Here is a 20,600-nt window from a genome sequence, read left to right as displayed (position 1 = left end):
CACAAACACGTAGACAACCCTCTTGTCTGTTGCCTTTTGAGTCAGGATTCCGTGTGTGACCAGGAGTGGGGCTCAGTCAGTGGCTGGGACTAGGGCTCCATTAGCCTCCTGTTCCTCCTAAAAGGGTCACGTTTCTGAGAGCTTAGAGGCACCAGGCTGGAGAGGTTAGTGAGTTACCCCCCTGGTCGGGGGTAGCCATGTCCTCTGGAGCCAGGCCAGGCCTGGTTGGGGTGATGAGGGGGACCCCCAAAGAGCAGGCCTCTTTCCACAGATCTCCTGGCCTAGGAGGCCCCAGAGTGGCCCATTCCCAGGGTCTTGTAGCCGTTGGAAGCAGCCTGGTTACGTGGCAGGCCCATCACACATATAAGGATGAAACATTTTGGCAAAGGCCATGTTTGCAGGGAAAACACTCGCAACCACAAGCAAACCCGCCCCTCCCTGGGTCCCTTTGCAGCGGGCCCTGCACACCCAGGAGCTTCACAAAGCAGCTTCCGCACCTGCCAGGGGGCTCAGGAGGCCTTGGCTGGGGCTGAGAATCCACCTGTCCCAGGAAACCACCTGAGGTAGGAATGGGGATTTGGCTGGCACTCCTCCAGGAAGGAGCCTTTACTTCCCCATCTGTTCAATGGGAATACTACTTCCGACCGCCTTCTACAGAAGGGTCCATCCCCGGTCTTATTTGGGGACTTTGGGCAAGTGCCACTTCGCAGGGCCTCCACTAGCCTATCTCAGCAGTGGACCCTCACACCTGAGTCAGATGCAGATCTGCTCACCAGGCTGGGCTGGGTTGGAAGGGTGGGGAGGAGGGGGAAGGCAGAGGTCCACTTTTAGGACATTCCTCACTTGGTACAGGATGAGATGAGGATCGGAGCTCCCCTGGGTCCTCCCCTGGGTGGGTTTGAACAGCGGGGACACTAGGATTGGCTGTCATATGGGCTGGACCCCGGCATCAGGAAACACAGCCCCAGACCTTGGGGTGGTGGGCCTGGGCTCTTTCCTCGGGGCAGGAAGCGGCTCTCAGCCTCCCTCCCCAGGAACCTCATCCTCCTGCTCTGGCATGGCTTGGGTCCTACAGCCAGCTCTAGTTTGCTGTGTAGCCTCAGGCAAGGTCCCATCTTTTCTGGGTCTTGGGTCCCGCTTCCAGACCCAATCTCCCTGGGGTTCCTGAGGAAGCAGGCAGGGCGGGCGATCTTTCTTGATGCAGAGACGTGGCACTGACATGGGGGTTCTCAGACAGGGCTGGTATCACCATGCAGGCCTTGAGACCTCCAGGTGGGGGTGGGGTTCAAGCAGCCTGGAGTGGGGGGCATGTCCTGGACAAGCTCTCTGATATTGTCCCCACCCCAGCCCACAGATCTCGGGGGGCAGTGGCCAGGACAGCCATGGCTCGGGCGCACGGGCTGGGTCTGCTGCTAGCGCTGCTGCTGCCGGTGGTCGGCACTTCCCTGCCGGGCACCGTGGTCAGACTCAACAAGGCCGTGCTGGGCTACGGTAAGAGACATGCCGCTCGCCTGTGCCCTGGGTGTCTGAGCGCGGCCATGGGCATGGCCCCAAGGTGTGTGTATGTGCGTGTGTGTCTGTGACCCCAAAAGCCCCATGAGGACCTGGGTTTTATCTCATGCGCTGTTGTGTCCCTGGCCCCCAGACAAGGTCTGACAAAGTGCCGCTTGGCAAACACGAGTGAATGCCCGCGTGGGAGTATGGCCACGTCCCCTGTGCTGGTGTGCGTGGGTGGTTGTGCTCACGTGTCTCTGTGGTGTGGGACGGCTTGGTTTGGATGACTACTTTTGTTCGTCTGCGTCTGGGTAGAAGTGCAAATTCGTGGGGATGTGCCCATGTGTGTCCTTGAGTGTCGGGGAGGGTGTCTAACCGTGTCCCCCGTGCCATGGTATGTGTCTGGGTGTGTGTATATGGGTGTGGCCACATTCCCTGGGGGTGTCCATGCGTGTGTGCCCGGCAGTGTTGGTGTGTGTACATGCATGATGGGGGAAGGGTCTAGCACAGGCCAGGAGGGAGAGCCCCGGAGCTAGATCTCTGTCGGGTCACAGGGAGAAGACCAGCCCTGCTCTGGGCCCCCTCGGGCAAGGTCTCTATCCTATGACACTGCCCCATCCTTCCTTCTAAGACCTGCCCAATCCCCGGAGGAAGGCACGATGAGAAAACCTAGATCCAGGGAGGGACAAAAGCTTCCCCCAGTTGCCACCAGGATCCCACCAAAGTTGGGTCAAGGGTGAGAAATCAGAAGCCACTTCCCCTAAGACCGGATCAAACTCAGATTACAGGGTGAGGCACTCAAGTCAGCCCGCAGAAGAGGCTTTTGGTGGCCCAGGCCGCGGAGCATCGAGGCAGCAGAATCCCTGTGGCGCACACACAGCCTCCAGGACCTTGTATCCGGGCAGAGAGGCAGGCAGTGAAGGGGGTCAGTGACCGTGTTAGTGACCCATGTTAGTCCATTTCTGGCACATGGTGCCATTCACGGAAGTGATAGGCAGGGACACAAGGCCTTCTGCCTTCCGCTGGCCAGCCTCCCTCTGCCCGTCCTCTGTGAGGCTCCTTTGTCTCCAGCGAGCCATCCCAGGCGTACCTGCCTATGTTCTTGGTGGAAATCCAGCGGGAGGCCCAGGCCTCACACACCTCTTTCTAAGGTGGGGCTGGGTGGCTTCTTCACAGCGTTTTTCCAATCCCACCTCTCAAGTCCTAGACTTGAAGCCCTGTATCGGGGGAGCACTGTCAATGGAGTCCAGGGGCCTGGGTATGAGTCTTGGTTTAGCAACAGAAGGCCAGGCTGGGGAGGGCTATTGAGAACATAGAGACCACAGGCTCCCTGCTCCAGGCCCTAAGCAAACTAAGGCCCAGAGAGGTGCAGTGACTCGCTGGTTCCCATAGTGAGTCTGAGCGAAGTTCAGGGCTCTGGACTCTTCATTTGGTGCTCCCTTCCCACCCCGTTACCCCTCGTCTTCATTCCACTCGTGTTAAATTGCTTAGTTAGCACCTCCCTCACCTAGAAGCACCGGTGTGTAAGGAAGTCCAGGGCTTGGGCGCCGGGTGCCTCTGCCTATCCAACTTGCCCTTTGCCGGGTGTCTTCACCTCTCGGTAAACTGGGCACAGGGTCGCAGCCACATCACTCAGAACAGTGCTTGGCCCAAAGGGAGAGCTAGAGAAGAGACATTCGTTATTATTACACAGTAAATAGCGACAGTAAGAGCCAACATCCACTGTGCCCCGAGGCTTTAAGGAGACACTATGGGATGGGCACCATCAAAATTACTGGAAGTTTACAGAAGGGGAAACTGAGGAACAGAGCAGCCACATCAGTAGTGAGTAGCAGAGCTGGGATTGGTATCCAGGATCTGAGGGACTCCAGAGTCCTCAAACTCTGGCCCTCAGAATAGCACCCCCATCTTTTGCCCCCCTCTACTGGGAAATGCTCCTTCTGCTTGGGGAAGGCTCCTGAAGAGATGGGATTGGATCAGAGTCTCGCAGAAGAGCAAAGGATGCTCTTGTGTTTGAGGAGCGGGGCAGACAAGTAAGATTTGGAAAGGCAGAAGCAGGAGAGGAAAAGCAGGCCTGGCGGGGCCGAGTGTGAGTGATGCCCCTGTGATGGCCTCCCTGCGACCCAGCAGTTACTCCCGCCCCATCCCCGTCCAAGGGCCAGGGTGACCCTTCCAGCCTCTGCGTCCTCCCCGCCCAAGATGTGGGACAGATGGTGGAGGTCGTGTGGCTTTGCTTGGTGGCCCCGGCGGGCAGCCTGACCTCATCCTGCTCCGGCCCCGCAGTGTCAGAAATCGGCAGAACCCCTCTCCAGCAGGCCCTGAAGGTCACAGTCCCGTATTTCTTGGATTGGAATGGAGAGGTGCATCAGCCCACCAGGTGAGTGCTCCCACCTAGGGGGGGGAAATGCTTCAGCCTGCTGCTCACCCCCCCATGATGAGTACCCCACATAGAAGGGAGTGTTTCCCAACAGCTGGATGAGGCCTTCCCTCCCACCCCTTAAGTGAGTGGTTACAGATGATTAAGGAGGTGGGACGGAGGTGGAGACTCGGGGGCAGGGGGAGCCTGGTGCCTCTGAATTAATCTTGCCTCCAGGGCACAAGACTGTAGCTCTTGGGTCCCCTGGGCTGGCAGGACCCTTGGCTACTTTTTCCAAAAATGAGACACCAAATTTAGACACAAGTCGGAGCCTAAGCACCCCCACAGAGACTCAAAGGCCAAGGGAGATGGGGGCCATCTCAAACTCAGATCCAAGGGCCAAGGGAGTTGTCCCCAGCCATGTGGGAACAGACTCACTATTGTTGGATCTCTGGGTTCCCAAGAGAAGTCATATATATATTTAAAATCTACCAAGTTCTGAATGATGGCAACTAATTTAAAAACATTTAAAACGTTCAGACACTGGGCAGACCAACCAACAGCTGGGGTGGAGACCCCCAGGGCGGGGACCCAAGGGTAGGAATGGGGCACGGCTCTTGCGGATGGTGAACCGGGATGACAACGGACACACCTGACAGTTGAGGATTACTCAGTGTTTCAGGCTTGGTCCCATGTGACTGTTGGCCAACAGCACCGAGTGTGCTTGCTAGCAGAAGTGGGACCCTATCCAAAGGGGCCTGTGGAGCAAACAGAAGCAGGGTCGAGGTCAGCCTGTGTCTCAGAGAGAGTCCCGGAAAGATGTCTGCCAAGTGCCAACAGTGAGAGCGTTTGAAGGTGGAGAATTTTTTTTTTTAAGATTTTATTTATTTATTTGACACAGAGAGAGAAGGATCACAAGCAGACAGTGAAGTAGGCAGAGAGAGGGGGGGAAGCAGGCTCCCTGTTGAGCAGAGAGCACAATGTGGGCCTCGATCCCAGGACCCTGAGATCATGACCTGAGCCGAAGGCAGAGGCTTAACCCACTGGTCCACCCAGGCGCCTGGAGTGTGGAGTTCTGATGTGACTTTTCAAATTTATATCATTTTGTCATGTCTGTTCCCACCCCCACCTACGGTGTAGGGGAAAAGATGACTCATTTAGGAAAAAAAGGAAAAGTTGCTTAGAAAGTACTTAGCAATCAGCATAGGCAGCTTTGAAGGGAATGAGTTTCCTGTCCCTGGAGGGCTGCCAGCCGAAGCTGTTGACGAGAATGCTATAGAGGGGATTTCTGCCTTCCATGGATCCCACCTTCCAAGCTTTCCCGAACTCTGTCAGAAACTAAAATCCCTCCAAGACCCGAACACTCATCTCCCACCATTCCTGTCCCAGGCTGGGAATCCTCTCTGCACCCTTTCCCTGCCAACTGGTTGTCCAACAACCACGGGGCTTACATGCCCCCTACGGCGGAGAACTCACTACCTCTTCCTCATCCCACGGTTCCAATAGTCAGAATTCCTCCTCGCAACCTCAACAGTGGGGATATGGCTTATAACAGCCGCCTTGGAGTTGATTTCAAGGTTTAATGGGAGCCACGTGTCACCTCCATTCTCACCCCGTAGGATCCAGATTTCGAATGTCTGTGTGTCCCAATTCGACCTGAAATTCATTGCCAATTTTGGGGTACGCATGATGGTGGCAGCCAATTTTACTTTCAAGGTCTTCCGGTGAGTGACTCTCCTGGTGGGGCGGGCAGAGGGATTTTTAGGGAAGCTCTGAGGGACAGAGTGAGGGGAGAGGAGCGAGCAACTCCCAGGTCCTGCGCTCAAGCCTTCCACTCCCTGTCTGGTGCTTCCCCCCCCCCCCATGGAGGCATGAGACAGTGAGTATTCGAGACCCTAGGCCCTGCTCTGCAGCTGTGCTGGGCAGCGGGTTCACCCCTGCAGCCCTCAGTGTTCACCCCTGCAGACCTCAGTCTCCCGCTCCGTGAAGTGGGAGGGAACTCTGCAGCACGGCGCTGGGGAACGCAGGGAACGGCTCCATGCTGTAGTTAAAATCACACCTCCCCTTCCACAGTGCGAGCCACAGAGTCCGTGCTCAGTAAATGTCATTTTTAGAATTATTCCTGTGTCCCAGTCACTTTGTATGTGTCTGATTTCCAAAAGATCGGCTGGGCCTCCAGAGGGATCTCTTCGATTTGAACTCGTCTGTGCTGACACGGCCGTTGTGTGAGTGCTGGCTGGGGGCCAGGCTCCACTCACGAGGCTACCTCACAGCAAGCTCAGCACAGCTGAGAGTGGGGCTGTCACTCTCATGTCCATTCGACAGAAGAGGAAACTGAGGCTCAGGATGGGCAGTGGCCGGCCCAGGGTGTCACAGGGAGAGGGTTTTGGGAGCCAGAGTTCACACCCATCTGCTGCAATGTCCGTCACCTTGAGTGGAGTTTGGAGGTCCCTGAGCCTGCCCCCCGGAGGGCCATGTCATGCTGAGTGGGGTTCTTGCCTGTGTCAAGTGGAGGGCAGGCCCAGACCGCGGGAGGGGACTGGGGGGCGGAGTTTTCAGGGTGGGCTGTGCTGGGTGATGCTGCCGGGGCTCAGGAATGGGTGTCCCGCAGAGTCCCCGAGCCCCTGGAGCTGACGCTGCCCGTGGTACTGCTGGCTGACGCCCTCGTGGCCCAAGGCTCCATCGGGACCCCCGTGGTCAGCATCTCCGCCTGCTTCCCACTTTTCAACGCTGCCCCTGTGTTTGAGGGCAGCACCGGGTGAGTGCCTGGCGGGGCTGGGCTGCAGAGTCCATCCCCAAGGCGGTGGTGCCATTTCTTGAGCTTCCTACTCCAGCCTTCACCCCGGTGCCACGAGGGGCCTGAGAGACCCCCCAGGATCACACCTGTTTTATGGCTGAGGACACTGAGGCTCAGGGAAGGAGAGGGACTTGCCCGAAGTCACACAGAGAGTGTGGAGCCAGAGGTCATGTCCCCTCTCCCGCACCCCCAGTTCCCCGCCCCCACCCCGCAGCCCGTGGCACACCAGCCATTGCCGTAGTACTCAGGGAGGATGCTGGCCTGATGTGGCCACTGCGGGCCTCAGGGGCTGTCCCTCCCTGCAGTGATGGGGATTCTGAGGTCCAGGGGGCTGGGACCCGTCAACCCGTCAACCTCACTGTGAGTCAAATCCATGGCTCCCACCTCTGGAGCACCTGTTTGCTGTGTGCAGAGCATGTTCTAAGCCCTTTGCTACACCACAGTAGCCCCGCCAGGAAGACTAAGGATTCCCTCCATTTTACAAATGGAGGCACAGAATAAGAAGTGACTTGCCTAAGTTTATACCACTGGCGAACGGTGGAGTGCATTCGAACCCCAGTAGCCTGACTCGCCTCCTTTCACACGTCAGCTAGGTGGGCGTTTGGAGCTGGCCTTTCCCCCAGAGGAGGCTGGGCATCAATCCCCCCGTGCTCATGTCCTGTGGCCCTCTCCATCCTCATGGGCAGAGGCTGCTCATGGAAAGGGAAGCCCAGAAGTTAAGGGCATTAAAAACTCAGCTGCCATCTCCTCACCTCCTCTGAGGCACAGTCAGTGAGCTTGGGCTGCCGCTTGGATCAACACTTATGAATGGATAATTCAATGGTGATACACACACTCACACACACACACACACACAATGGAAATTTACTCAGACATAAAAAAGGATGAAATCTTATCATTTGCAATGATACGGTTGGAGTTCGAGAGTATAATGCTAAAAGGGATAAATCAGTCAGAGAAAGACAAATAGTATATGATTTCACTCATATGTCGAATTTAAAAAACAAAACAGAGGCACAAAGGGGGAAAAAAGAGAGAGAGGCAAACCAAGAAACGGATGCTTAATTAACTGAAATTTAAATAAAAACTTCAAGAAACCCCAAGGAACCATGGTTTGCTATGGATCCCTGCTGAGAAACCACTTACACGCATCTCCCATTGTTCAGAGGGGAAACTGCGGTGCAGAATGAGGAAGGGTCTTTACTGGGTGTGTCACAGAGAACTGGAGCCCAAGCAGGAAGCACCTGCAGCTCACCGGGCTCAGAGCGGCCATGAAGCCCGTTGGCCAGGAATGTGGCTGAATCTGGCCTTTGCAACATCTTCTCTGTCTCTCTTAAGCCTGGCCTCATCATCACTTTTGGTCACTTCCAAACCCCGAAACCAGTGACCTCTTCTTTGAGGCTCGGCTTCTTCATCTGTGGGGACAGTGGTGCTGGTACTGTGTCCAGCACTTGGCAAGGTGTGGAATGGGGCTCCTGGCCCCCTGGCTTGGGGGAGACACTTCTGTCTCAGACGGTGGCTCTGCCAAGAGAAACGGGCCTGAATGCATGACCCACAGCTTAGGAGCGCCTTCTCTCTCTCTCTCAGTGTGGCTCCTGGGCTGCTTGTCCCGGTGCAGAAGCACATCAAAGCTGTGCTGCGGAATAAGGTAAAGGACCAGCTCTCCCGGGACAGAGGACCTTCTAACTTCATAAGAGGTGATGGATGAAGGGGGGATTGTAGGCATGGGAGAGATTGCGATTCTTACTGCTTTTTAAATTTTTTTAAGATTTTATTTATTTATTTGACAGATCACAAGTAGGCAGAGAAGCAGACAGAGAGAGAGAGGAGGAAGCAAGCTCCATGCTGAGCAGAGAGCCCGATGCGGGGCTCGATCCCAGGACCTTGGGATCATGACCTGAGCTGAAGGCAGAGGCTTTAACCCACTGAGCCACCCAGGCACCCCTGCTGTTTTAATTTTTTAAGAAAGATTTAATTAATTTATTTGAGAAAGAGAGAGCAGAAGCAAGGGGAGGGGCAGAAAGAAAGGGACAAGCAGAGCCCCCCTCCCCTACCCACTGAGCAGGGAACCCAATGCGGGGCTTCATCCCAGGACCCTCAGAATATGACTCGAGCTGAAGTCAGATGCTTAGCCGACTGAGCCACCCAGGTGCCCTGTTTCTCCATTGTCCCATGAGGGCAGGGAAGAGGCTGGGGTGAGGGTCCAGCGCAGTGATGAAGAGGCCCAAATAAAGGCAGGTTTGGGGTTGGGGGGAGTGCTGCGGCGGAGGGAGGCTCAGGCTCTTGGGCCAGCCCCAGTTTTGTGCTGGAGGCTGGGGTGGAGGCAGTGCTTTCAGGGGCCCCGTGGCTTATGAAAAAGAGACAAAATGAAAGTGGACAAGAGCGTAGGCACTGGAGCCGGGGGTGGCTTCGTTTTGAATCCTGCTCCCCCCCTTCCCAGCTGGGACATTTGGACGAGTCACCTAACCTCCCTCCACCCCCAATTCCACACCTGTCCTGCAGAGAGTAAACCTCCCTTCCTGGGCACTGCCCCCCACCCCACAACCTGGAGTGGTTGAGAGGTGGGGTACATTAACATCCAGGAGGAGTTTAGAACAGTTTGGCGGAGTGAGAGATGGTGCCCCTCGGGCTCGGGTCCCACAGCTGGGGGAAGGGGGGGAGCCACTTGTCCATCTCTGCCCCTTCCCACCCCACCCCATCTCCTGATTTGGTCCCTACAGCCTCAAATCCACCCACCTGATGCTGTCCCACACCCATCAGAGGTGGGCCCCAGCATTCCCATCCTGCAGATGAGAAGACTGAGGCCTGAGGGTTGAAGGCAGCTCAGCCTGACCTGGCCCTCTCCTCTGCTGCCTGGCCTCCCCTGGCCCAGCCTCCTCAGTTCTGCCTACACCGGGCTGTGACCACCCTTGGCCTTGTAGTCGCTGCTCTTGAAGTCCCACCTTCGATCATACTGACCCCAGCTTAATATACTTCTCAGGCTGCCCACTGTACCCGGGAGAACTCCAGTCTTGCTCACTGACCACCGCCTGCCTTCCCTGCCTGTAGCACTTCCCCTCCGCTGGCCCTCTGGGTCCCAGTGCAGCAGACTCCCTGCCTCAGTTGTCCTGGCCCAGCTGTGGCCCCCTTGGGTGTGGCCCCCTGCTCCTGTTCTTTTCTGCATGCCCACGGTCCCTAGCTTCTCTGAATCCTCAGGGCCCAGAAGAGGTGCTGGAAGATGCTGGCTAGATGGTGGAGGAAGGGAGAGGTGCCAGGCCCAGGACTAAGACCCTAGACTCTCCTGGCCTCACCCCGCCAGCCCCAGAGCCTTCCTCACCAGCCTCCCCCTCTGTCTTGCCGCAGCTGTGCCTGAGCATCTCCAACCTGGTGCAAGGCCTCAACGTCCACCTGGGAACTTTAATCGGTAAGACCTGGGATCCAGCGGGGAGGGGAGACTGGGGCCCCTGAGCCCTGCTGGGACCCCCAAGACTCTTCAAAGATCCCCCCTAGTCAGTGTTGACCTCTGGGAGAGCAATCATAAGATGACTGGACAATTCTTGATGAACTCAAGGAATTTCCGAATTCTAGAATCGAGTCTTCAAATGTTTAGTGTGTGCGTGCAAGTGTGCAAGCATGTGTGTGTGTGTGTGTGTGTGTGTGTGTGTGTGTCTGTGTAGTTCATTCCATTTGCAGCTCTCTCCTCCCCTGCCTGGAGACTCAGAGACCCCATCCTCCTGGCTTTGCTCCTACATCTCCCACAGTGTCTGGCGGGCTCTCCCCCTGCACTCTGGGGCTCAGGCTCTCACATTCCATTTCCTGCTGCACCCCTTCTCCTGGAGGTCTCATGGGCTCCTCTGACTCAGTGTGTGCTCAGCAGAACTCAGGCTCATCTACTTGCAAGTGCCCCCGCCCCCGCTCCCCTTCTCAGGGGCCACGCCCCCACCCAGAGGCAAGCCTCTCTCTCCTCTCCACCTGCCGTCAGGCTAGTAGTAGTCCACCTCTGATCTTCCCGGGGATCCTCCTATCCAAGGCGGACGAGGCGTATACTAGGAGAAAGCCCTGTAGGCTAATCCCCTCACAAGGAGACCCTGAGACAAAATGTGGGCGTAAGAGGCTCGGATGCGGCGGGTCCTTGGGATACGGGTGGGGAAGGCACCCAGCAACACAGGGAAGGAGGGCATGCTCGGGAGCAAGCACTGCGGTGTGCAACTGGGGCTCACTCCCCCTGAGGGGCTCTTGGAAACTAAGGGGTCTGCGTCTGTGTCCTCCCTGACGGGCAGGAACCAGGCTATACATCCGCCAACCCCCACCACTCATCGGTAGCCTCCCCACCAACCCCCATGCCTTCCTCCCCGGCTGCAGGCTGGGTCCCCAGCCTCACAGCTACCACTCGCGGTCCACACAGAAGCGTGGCCTTGGTGGTGGCCTAAACGAGGCTCGATCAGTACTTCATCTCACAATACGAAGCTAAAAGCTACGAAAGCAGGCCAGTCTCGTCTTCTGCTTTTAATTTTTTACTTATTTGTATTAACATACAGTGTATTTGCCCCAGGGGTACAGGTCTGTGAATCATCAGGCTTACACGCTTCACAGCACTCACCGTAGCACATACCTTCTCCAATGTCCATAACCCAAACACGCTATCCCTCCCCTCCCGCCCCCCAGCAACCCTCAGTTTGTTTTGTGAGATTAAGAGTCTCTTATGGTTTGTCTCCCTTCCAATCCCATCTTGTTTCATTTTTTCTTTCCCTATCCCCATGACCCACCACCCTACCTCTCAAATTCCTCATATCAGAGAGATCGTATGACAATTGTCTTTCTCTGATTGATTTATGTCACTCAGCATAATACCCTCTAGTTCCATCCACGTCGTTGCCAATGGCAGGATTTCATTTCTTTTGATGGCTGCATAGTATTCCATTGTATACATACACCACAGCCTTGTCTTCTTTTCAGTAGTACTCATCAACATTAATAACAACACTGGTGACCCCCTTCCTATCCCCAGACCCGCCAAAAATGCTTCCTTTGTTGACCTGGGAGGTAACATGTGCTCGGGGAGCTCTGAGCAGAATCCAGGCTTCCCTGCTTCCCCACACACCTATCTGAAGATGCTCCTGTTTGAACCACACTTTCTTCTATCTGATGGCTTTGCCTGGGATTCTAGCACTTTCCCTGGGTCACCATCACTGATTTTAGAAACTCCAGAGCTGTTGACTTCTGTGAGCTGCACTTTGCAATTGGTCGGTTTTCCTTTGTGCCAAGGGTTTACATCTGACGGTGACACAGCGTGGGACAGGTGCACGGGAATGAGTGTGTGGGGACAGGAGGCAGGGGCCATACTGCTGTTCAGCCGGGAGGGATGGCCAGCAGCGTCATGTTTATCTGTTTGGGTTCTGTGGTGAATCTTTTCACATCAAGCTAGCTTTGGCTTTCTTGTGCCAACTTCTAACAACAGTCCCATGAGATGGCATCAGTATCCCCGATTAATAGATGGGGAATTGCAGGCTCTGAGCTTAAAATCCTCATTGTGGTGTGAGAGTCATCCACTGACAGACCTGCACTAGTTTTCTCCTGCTCTCATGTCCAGCCACTGCCCTGCCCACATTTCATGGCCCACCTCACAGTCCCCTCAGGGAACATTCCTTGATGACACCCACCCCCCTCAGTGCTACAACCTGCCTATTACCTTAACAGGAGGCACCAAGAGGACAAGGAGAAAGGATCTGGAATCAGAGGACATAAAGTTAAATTCTGGCCTTGTGGCTCTATTGCTGTGTGATCTTAGTGAAGTCACTCCATCTCTCTGAGCCTATTTCAATCCAAAAAAAATGGGCTCAGAATTCCCATTTCTCCCATGTGCTGCTACCAGACAGCCCAGGCTAAGGGCCTGGAGGACAACAGGCTCAGTAAACATTTGTCCCTCCCTTCTTCCTCAGTGTGGCGATCTCCATCAGGACATCTTGTAATTGGGGTCCCAGCAAAGACTGGCTCTTGCCCTTTTCTTTGAGGAACTGAAAACAATCTAGTAAAGGAAATCTAGGCCTCAGGGATTGTATATATGAGTCTTGGGTACCTAGAGTGTGGGCTGGCAGGAGTCACTAAAAAGCACAACTTAAAAGGTCATTCAATCACCTAGCAACATGCCTGGCAAAATACAGTATAATGAGTGCCAATATTTCCTATAACGTTTTTAGCGCCATTTTACAGATGAAGAAACTGAGGCAGTCTGCCTTGAGAGCTGTGCGCTTAACTAAGCTATAATGGCACTCTGTAAAGAAAACAGAGAAGGACCCAAAGCGACACCCAGCTTCGTCGCAGCTTTACTGAGGGAGGGACAGATGGGAGGCCGTTTGTCTCTGCGGAAGAAAATACTGAAAAAAAAACAAATTTGAGATTTGGGGCTATATTTTTTTTCCATCCTTCAAAAAATGTCTATATGTCCACAGTGAATACATATTATTTTAAAATTTTTCATGTTTTTATTCATTTTAAAAACATGGAGTCCTGTATTCTTTTTAGTGTCCTGTCCTCTAAGTCACAGTTATGGGACCACCACCAAACTCGAGATACAGAACATCTCACCAGCCCCTCAAGTCCCTCTGAGCTGCCCGCCTCCTGCCACCACCCCAATCTTTGACAGCCTACTGAGCTGTAGAAATGGAACCATAGTGTATTGTTTTTATGATCACAAGAAACTACCAAAACGTTAGAGGAGATAAAATTAAATCCAGAAGAGACATAGAAAATCCAGCAGAAGTCTGATGTGTGTGTGCGTGCACACACACACACCCCTTGGTCATTTGGAGCCTTTGAGGACCTGTTGCTAAAAGCCGGGCTTTCCTGACCATGGGGCTGAGCCTTCATCTGCCACGCTGGCTAGCCTCACCGCGTCCAGAGATACGGTTCCCACAAGGCACTTGCCCTCTGTGAACTTTCCAATCAGAATATGTTGAGCGGGGCACCTGGGTGGCTCAGTGGGTTAAACCTCTGCCTTCGGCTCAGGTCATGATCTCAGGGGTCCTGGGATCAAGCCCCGCGGCCGGCTCTCTGTTCAGTGGGGAACCTGCTTCCACCTTTCTCTCTCTGCCTGCCTCTTTGCGTACTTGTGATCTCTGTCTGTCAAATGGATAAATAAAATCTTAAAAAAAAAAAAAAAAGAATATCCTGAGCTTTGGGGGAAACTTGCCCTATAGGAACTGGACTCTCCTCTATGCCTCCCCGAAGGGCTCCCTGAGGGTGTCTTGGGGAGCCCCTGCTCCGTGCTTCTGCACTGCATGGCCCCAGGGCTGCGTGACTTTGGGTTTCTGTAGGAGGGCTGTGTGATTAGGTGGAGAGAGAACGTGGTTTTAGAGCCAAGGAGACCAGATACACGACCCTGGGCACAACTGAACTCATCAAAGTGTGCATGCTCACGCACGTGTTTGTGTGTGTGTGTAAAATGGGCTCCTAATCTTACAGGATCATGGTGATGATTGGATGGGACAGTGTAAGTCAAATGTCCAGACCTGGATAAGTGTGAGCGCCATTCTTTTTCTGTGGTTCCTTCTTGCTTTTTTCCTTCCTTCTAATTCTGTGTCTCTCGTCTTTCACTGATTAGGAAAACAAAAACCTGAACTGTTAGTACTGTCTTAACAAGAGTCCGTAGGCCACAAGTGGCTGATTCCTGGGTGTGTGAGTTTTGCAACTGAAGGTCCCTTACTCAGAGGCCTTTTTTTTCTTCCCTTTTCTGTTCCTTGGCCTGGGTCTGGCTAACCAAAGTTGTCCGATAATGGAGTTTTCTGGATCAGTGAGGCTTTGGTGGAGAAGACTAAGTGTACCATCTTTTCTTCTTTATCCTGCTCTTACCGAGGCCTCACCCCTGTGGGTCCGGAGTCCCAGATCCACTACTCCATGGTCAACGCACCCACTGTCACTGAGGACTACATTTCCTTGGATGTCTGTGTAAGTGCTGCCTTGTCTGCCCAGAGCTGGGGGGCTTGTTGCCTCTGGAGTCCTTGGGGTCCTGGGACATTCCTAGAGGAGCAGCAGTGTTGAAGGGACAGGAGCTGGAATGGCATTTAGAGGCGGACACGGGTGTGAGGCCTGTTGGGTGGGGGGCATCTGAGAGCCCAGGGTCGGGGACAGAGCTGCCACCCTACTGAGGCGATCACTCCTCTCCCTCTTGCCGCCCACCCACCCCACAGGCCATTCTCTTCCTCCTGGGTAAGCCCATTGTCCTGCCCGTGGAGGCCACCCACTTTGTGCTGCCCGCTCATGTGGGGGCCGCTGGTGCCATGGCAACCGTGGGCCTCTCCCAGGACCTCTTCGACTCTGCCCTCCTGCTGCTGCAGAAGGCTGGTGCCCTCAACCTGGACATCACGGGGCAGCTGGTGAGGGTCGGACCCACTGCCCCAAGCACGGGGGACAGGCGTGCCCTGTGGCCCAGCCCAGGGAGACCCCACAGGGGCCAATCTGTGGGTGGGGCCTCCCGAGTTCTGGGGACACAGGGTGGCTGTTGGAAAGGTGTAAAGGGGGCCGAGGGGAGGCAAGAGGTGTTTGAGTTTGAGGAGCGGCTGCCCTAATCCCTGTGGGGACGTTGGGGCTGATTTCAGAAGTCGGAAGACAACTTGCTGAACACGTCTGTGCTGGGCCAGCTCATCCCTGAGGTTGGTGACATTTTTAGTCATTTCAGGGACTGAGACCTGGGACTGGGGTGGGAGGTTCTCTGACTGGGGGCCTGCGCTGGCTGGGATCTGTCCCCCGTGGGCTTCAGCTTCTGTCCTTACCGCTGTGCCTTCCCCACCCCAGGGATGCTCCCCCTCGCCCCCGCCAGACATCATGCTATTTCCCTCCTTCTGTGCCTTTGTCCAAGCGCTGCCCTCTGCCTGAAGGGCCCTTTCTGCTTCCTTTTCTCTTGTTCCATCTTCAAGACCAAGCCCAGGGGTGGCTTCCTAGGGGAGGACCCAACCCCCAGTCTGGTCCAGGAGACTCTTTGAGCTCCCACAGCCCCTGAGCTACTGTCCCTCCTGACACAGAACACACAGGCTGTGCCTGTCTTCATGCCTGCCACCACCTTCAGGCTGGGTGCCCCAGAGGGCAGGGGCCTGACGGGGACACACCTCTGTGGCTCAGTCACATATGATTGGTGGCTTGATCAGCGTCTGAGGCACAATGCGCAGAGAGCCACCCAGACTTTGCCCCTAGGTGCACTCCTCCCTCTCTCCTTCTCTATTCCCCCAGGTGGCCCGCCTGTTCCCTGAGCCCATGCCTGTGGCACTCAAGGTGCGGCTGGGTGCCACACCCGTGGCCACACTTCATACCAACAATGCCACAATTCGGCTGCAGCCCTTCGTGGAGGTCCAGGCTGTGGCCTCCAACTCGGCTTTCCGGTCCCTCTTCTCCTTCAATGTGGTGAGTGAGGTGGGCTGGTGGGGCTGGCCGGGAGGGCTGTGACTCCCAAGATCTCACTTCCTGCCCCACTTTCCTCACTTGCTCTGCTCTATCCACAGTGGTCTCCTTGCTGTTCCTTCTCTCTGCCATGACATTCCTGCCACAGGCCCTTTGCATGTGCTATTGGACCCTGTGTCTAGGACACTCTTCCTCTAGCCCTTGGCATGGCTAGCTTCTACTCATCTTTCCAGTCTCAGCTTAAATGTTGCAGCCTTTTTCAGGGCAGCCTTCTTGACTGCCCTGAGAAAGATGGTCCCCATCAGCGCCCCAACCCCCCATGCTACCATTTCCAGGCACCTGCTCCTAAGGACCCTGTCTGGTTACTTTGGTCACTGTTCACCTCCTCCCCTGGCCTGTGAGGGTTCCCAAGGGCAGAGGCCTTGTCTCTCTCGTTCACATTGTGCTGTGTGCAGGGCTTGGCACACACGGGTGCTTCTTGAACACCTGAATCGGTCAGGGAATGGATGAGAGCCGGTGGCCTCCCGAGGGCTCCTCTGTGGCTCTGTGTTCTTTGACCTTGCTCTCCCTTCATGCCCAGGTTGTGAACTTGAGCCTCCAGCTCTCCATGTCCAACGTGAAGCTTCAGGGGACCACATCTGTGCTGGGGTAAGCAAGGCCTCCTGGGTCCAGCAGCCTCGGTGTGTTCCTCTGTGCAGTGGGCCTACAGCCACTCATCATAGTGTCACCTGTCGCAGTGTCAGTCAGAGGAGCCTGGGAGGCAGCACGTGTGGTGTGGTGGAAAGGGGGATCTAGGCCCCAGCTCTGACCCTCCTGTTTCGTTTTCAGGGATATCCAGCTCACCGTGGCCTCCTCCAATGTGGGCTTCATTGATGTGAGTGTGGGGCTGGGATCTCCAGAGACCCCTCCCTGTGTAGGACAGACCTTGACTTGAACCCATGTGCTAGCACACCATGATCAAGCTTCCTCCCAGGGTGCTCGGGAACAGTGGTCAGTGGGGGGCCCACCCATCAGATGGGCTGTCAGCCGGTCAGTCGGCCGGTCAGCCTTGGTTCCTCAGTGGGGTCGGTCAGTCGGCCAACCTGTCCCTGCCAGGTGGGTGATGACTGGTTAGTCCAAGAATCTCGGAGTGTATTGGTAAATCTGACAAGCCAGTGTCACACAGGGCTGGCTGCTCCTTTGGCCACGTGATGCAGCTGGGTCCTTAGCCACCAAGCAGCCCTTCACTGGCCGGCCTCTCAGTCCCTAAGGCCACCCACCGTCAGTCCATCGTCCATTAGTCAGCACCAGCAAGGTGGCTGGGCACCTGGCTTCGGGCAGTCCGCCAGCCACCTGTCGGCCGTGCGGCATCTGTCAGGCCAGTGCTGGCCTCAGTCTCCTCCCAGAAGGGGTAGTTGGACTCTGCTTGAAGGCAGGACAGGGGTGACCTGTCCTCCTCCCCCGACCTGTGTCTCTGCTTTTTGTGTGTCTGTCTGTGTCTGTCTGTGTGATCACGCGTGGCCCATCTGTCCATCTCTCCCGGCCCCTCACTGGAGCGGGCCAATGGCCCCCCCATCTCCCTGATGACACGGCTGCAGACAAACCAAGTGCGCCCGCTCATGGACACCCTGTTCCAGAAGCCCCTGCTCGATCACCTCAATGGTGAGCCCTGTCCCCCACGCCGGTGGTTCCCCAGGGTCCCCTCCTGACACACTACGGCTCCACATTCCCTTCCGGGCAGCTTCCCACCTCCTGGGCTCAGAGGTGAAGAGGGTGGGAGTTTTTCAGTTTTTTCTCCTCCCTAAGCCTCAGGTTTCCCTTCTGTAGAGTGAGTATAATAATGATGGCCCCCTTCCCTGGCCACGTGGGGGGCTCTGTGTCACAGTGCACACGAGGACCTCACACGGGGCTGGCTCCCAGCAGGGCTCCCGGTGGGCTGAGCTCAGTTTCTCCTTCCCCTCCTGCAGCTCTCCTGGGCATGGGGATCGCCCTCCCCAAGGTCGTCAACCTTCGCTATGTCAACTCTGAGGTCTTCGTCTACGAGGTGCGTCTTTGGGTTTTCCCCACCCTCGGGGGAAGGCTGGGCTTGGGGAGGCAGGACCCCCTCTTGTCTTCCCTCCCTGCCAGTACTAGCAGTGGAATCACAGGCTTAGCCAGGCTTGGGAGTGTCCGCTCTTCCTGCTGAGACAATGCCGTGAATCGGTAGCCGTGGATGGAAAATTTAAGACGTCCAGAGACACTGGGGCAAAGGTCTTGCCCACCCTTTAGTCCTCATCGGATATCATGCCAGGCCACGTTCGGCAGCTTCAGTCAACCTGTGATCTGTGCCCTGGGGTGGGCACAGCCCTTTGGTGTCTGGGGAAGATGACAGAGAAACTTCTTCCAGCTTTGTACACAAACCCCAGCAGGCTGGATGGGGGATGGGGGCCTTCCCAACCCTTCTAAAATCACTATCCGTGATGAGAAGTTGTGGGCCCAGGGGAAGTTCAGTCACCACTGCCCAGGGTGAGACCCTACAAGTTCTTTCTGTTTCACATGGGATCAAAAAAAAAAAAAAAGATAATATTCTTTCTATTCATTCAACAAGACACGCATAGGACAGAAAGCTTAGCCAAGGTCCCACAAGCCCAACATCTGCATGTTATTCAGATCTCCCAAGAGGGACCCACTGATGTTTTTCCAGATATGATGCCCTGCTTGCTTAAGAACTATGGTCCCAAGGCCCTTGAGGGACCTGCCCTCCACCCTGCAAAAAAGCAACAATCGGCACATGTTGGAGCCTGAGCTGTTAGTGGGAATTTCCCCAAGACTCTCGCAAACAGACATGGTCGGGGGCTGACCCAGCCTGGTACTCAGAAGTCCAGCCAACTGGGTCCAAAGTCAAAGGTCCCTAGACCAGCACTGTCCAAAACAATGTTCTGTGAAGATGGAAGTCTACGCAGTCCAGTGCAGTAGCCACGGTCAGCCACTGGGCCCAGGGGGCTGTTGGGCACTTAAAATGTGGCTAGTACAGCTATGAAGCTGAATTGTAAATTTTATTTAATTTTAATTGGTTCTAATTTAATAACGGTTATGGTATTGGACCATGAGCTACGCATGGGCAGGGACTGGGTCTGCCTTGTTCGCAGCAGATGGCACAGGGCTTAACTTAGGTCAGAGGCTTGGCTTAGAGCAGAGGCTCAATGAAGATTTGTTGAATGAATGAATGAATGAATGATCAGCAGGCCCTGAGCACATTTCTGCAGTGCTGTGTAGAGAGCAGAGGACATGTGGGAGGTTCCTGGCTCTGCTGGGGAGACTTGCACCCAGAGAAGACACTCAGTGTTTGGACTCCCAGTCCTAACACAGAGCTGGTCCCCACCACGCCCACCAGACTGTGTCACTGGGGGATCTGTCCCTGTGCTCTGGCTGTGTTCCCATTGTGGGCTTGCAGGCAGGAAACTGAGGCCGGAAGAGGCAAAGGACTGTCCTCAGGACATACCCAGCAAGAGTGGCAGAGCGTTAGCTCAAAGCCAGGCTGATAGGGCAGCTGGGGGTCCTATTAGTCCTCAGGTGGCCTCCAGCCTGGCCCAAGGTTTTCTTTGCCCTCCAGGGCTACGTTGTGGTATCCAGCGGACTCTTATACCAGCGCTGAGGGGGGACCACCAGGAGGAAACTGAGGCAAAGCCACGCTTAGCCATCACCAGCGAGCTGGAGGATCCAGCCAGGCTGCTCAATCTTCTCTGGATGCCTGAGCACCCCTCCCTGCCCTCCCATCCTTCCCCTTCCCACTTCGCTCCCCTACCCTCCTTCTCCCTCCCTCTCCCTTCCCTCCCCCTCCTGTGATGTGACCAATAGGTCGCTCTGCTCCTCCAGGCTGTACCGACCTGTCCCCTCTCGCATTAAACATTTCCTCTTGAGCCACAACTTCCAGCCAGGCCTGGTGAACTTGGCACAAACCTGAGGCTAGCCGCCTCCACCCGGGTCTTGGGTCCTGTTTGTCCCTGGAGCCACCAAAGCCACCTGCAGAAGAAGAGCGTGTTACCAGGTCTCTGCTGACCAGGTCTGTTGCCTCCCTCTCCTGGTTGCCCAGGGAAGCTTGGATTTTGAAAGGGGGCCCTTGGAGAGCCGCAGAATGCCTGGAAGTTACCAATACCACGGTGACACTTGACACATCTTGTCCTCAACTGGTGGCGTCCCCCTTCTACAGTGTCACACCCCGTCTTCTTTCTAGAACCTCAGAGGAGCCTTACAAGGCAGGCAGGCTTGTGGGGTTCCATTTGGCAGAGGTGAAGACTGAGCCCCAGCCAGAAGAGCCATGTGCCGGGTCTCAGAGTGGGATGTGACAGCAGATGCCTAAGCCCAAGGCCTTCCTGAGCTCCAGGAATAAGATGTCCAGTCCCAACCCCCACCCCCACCCCTGCATCTGGGGCTTGTCCTTGGGTCACAAGCCTCCGGTGACAGGGAGTGCACTGCCTTCTTGGACAGCCTCTCTGTCTTGGCCTTACTTGGGCCATAGGCAAGTGTCTGTAGAAAGGAGGGGGCCTGCTTCCTGGGGCTGTGGCCCCACAGGCCAGTCTCACTCCTTTACCTCTTTACCTCTACAAGCTCTCTGAACCCCGTGGG

General features: G+C 55.6%; 1 protein-coding gene across 1 annotated transcript; it reads left to right on the top strand.

Moving 5' to 3' along the window:
- The first annotated feature begins 1,382 nt into the window (after positions 1-1,382).
- On the top strand, positions 1,383-19,673 carry BPIFB2 (BPI fold containing family B member 2). Its single transcript, XM_032859364.1, has 15 exons — positions 1,383-1,491; positions 3,778-3,871; positions 5,470-5,574; positions 6,462-6,608; positions 8,235-8,295; positions 9,990-10,050; positions 14,479-14,570; positions 14,813-14,998; positions 15,221-15,274; positions 15,849-16,019; positions 16,597-16,664; positions 16,845-16,890; positions 17,594-17,657; positions 17,963-18,039; positions 19,588-19,673. The coding sequence occupies exons 1-15, from the start codon at positions 1,383-1,385 to the stop codon at positions 19,627-19,629; spliced, it is 1,377 nt and encodes a 458-aa protein (XP_032715255.1). The 3' UTR covers positions 19,630-19,673.
- The last annotated feature ends 927 nt before the right edge of the window (positions 19,674-20,600 follow it).

The sequence above is a fragment of the Lontra canadensis genome, unplaced genomic scaffold, assembly GCF_010015895.1.
Source record: "Lontra canadensis isolate GAN:19392208 unplaced genomic scaffold, GSC_riverotter_1.0 scaffold16, whole genome shotgun sequence".
NCBI lineage: Eukaryota > Metazoa > Chordata > Mammalia > Carnivora > Mustelidae > Lontra > Lontra canadensis.
Note: the sequence above shows the minus strand (reverse complement) of the source record. Positions and strands in the feature narration are given on the sequence as shown.

Excerpts from the sequence above, each read along its gene's own strand:
- BPIFB2 (XM_032859364.1), top strand. The coding sequence starts at position 1,383 with ATGGCTCGGGCGCACGGGCTGGGTCTGCTGCTAGCGCTGCTGCTGCCG. Across the intron at positions 6,609-8,234 it reads GTGTTTGAGGGCAGCACCGG|TGTGGCTCCTGGGCTGCTTG; the intron begins GTGAGTGCCTGG and ends TCTCTCTCTCAG. Across the intron at positions 17,658-17,962 it reads CCTGCTCGATCACCTCAATG|CTCTCCTGGGCATGGGGATC; the intron begins GTGAGCCCTGTC and ends CCCCTCCTGCAG.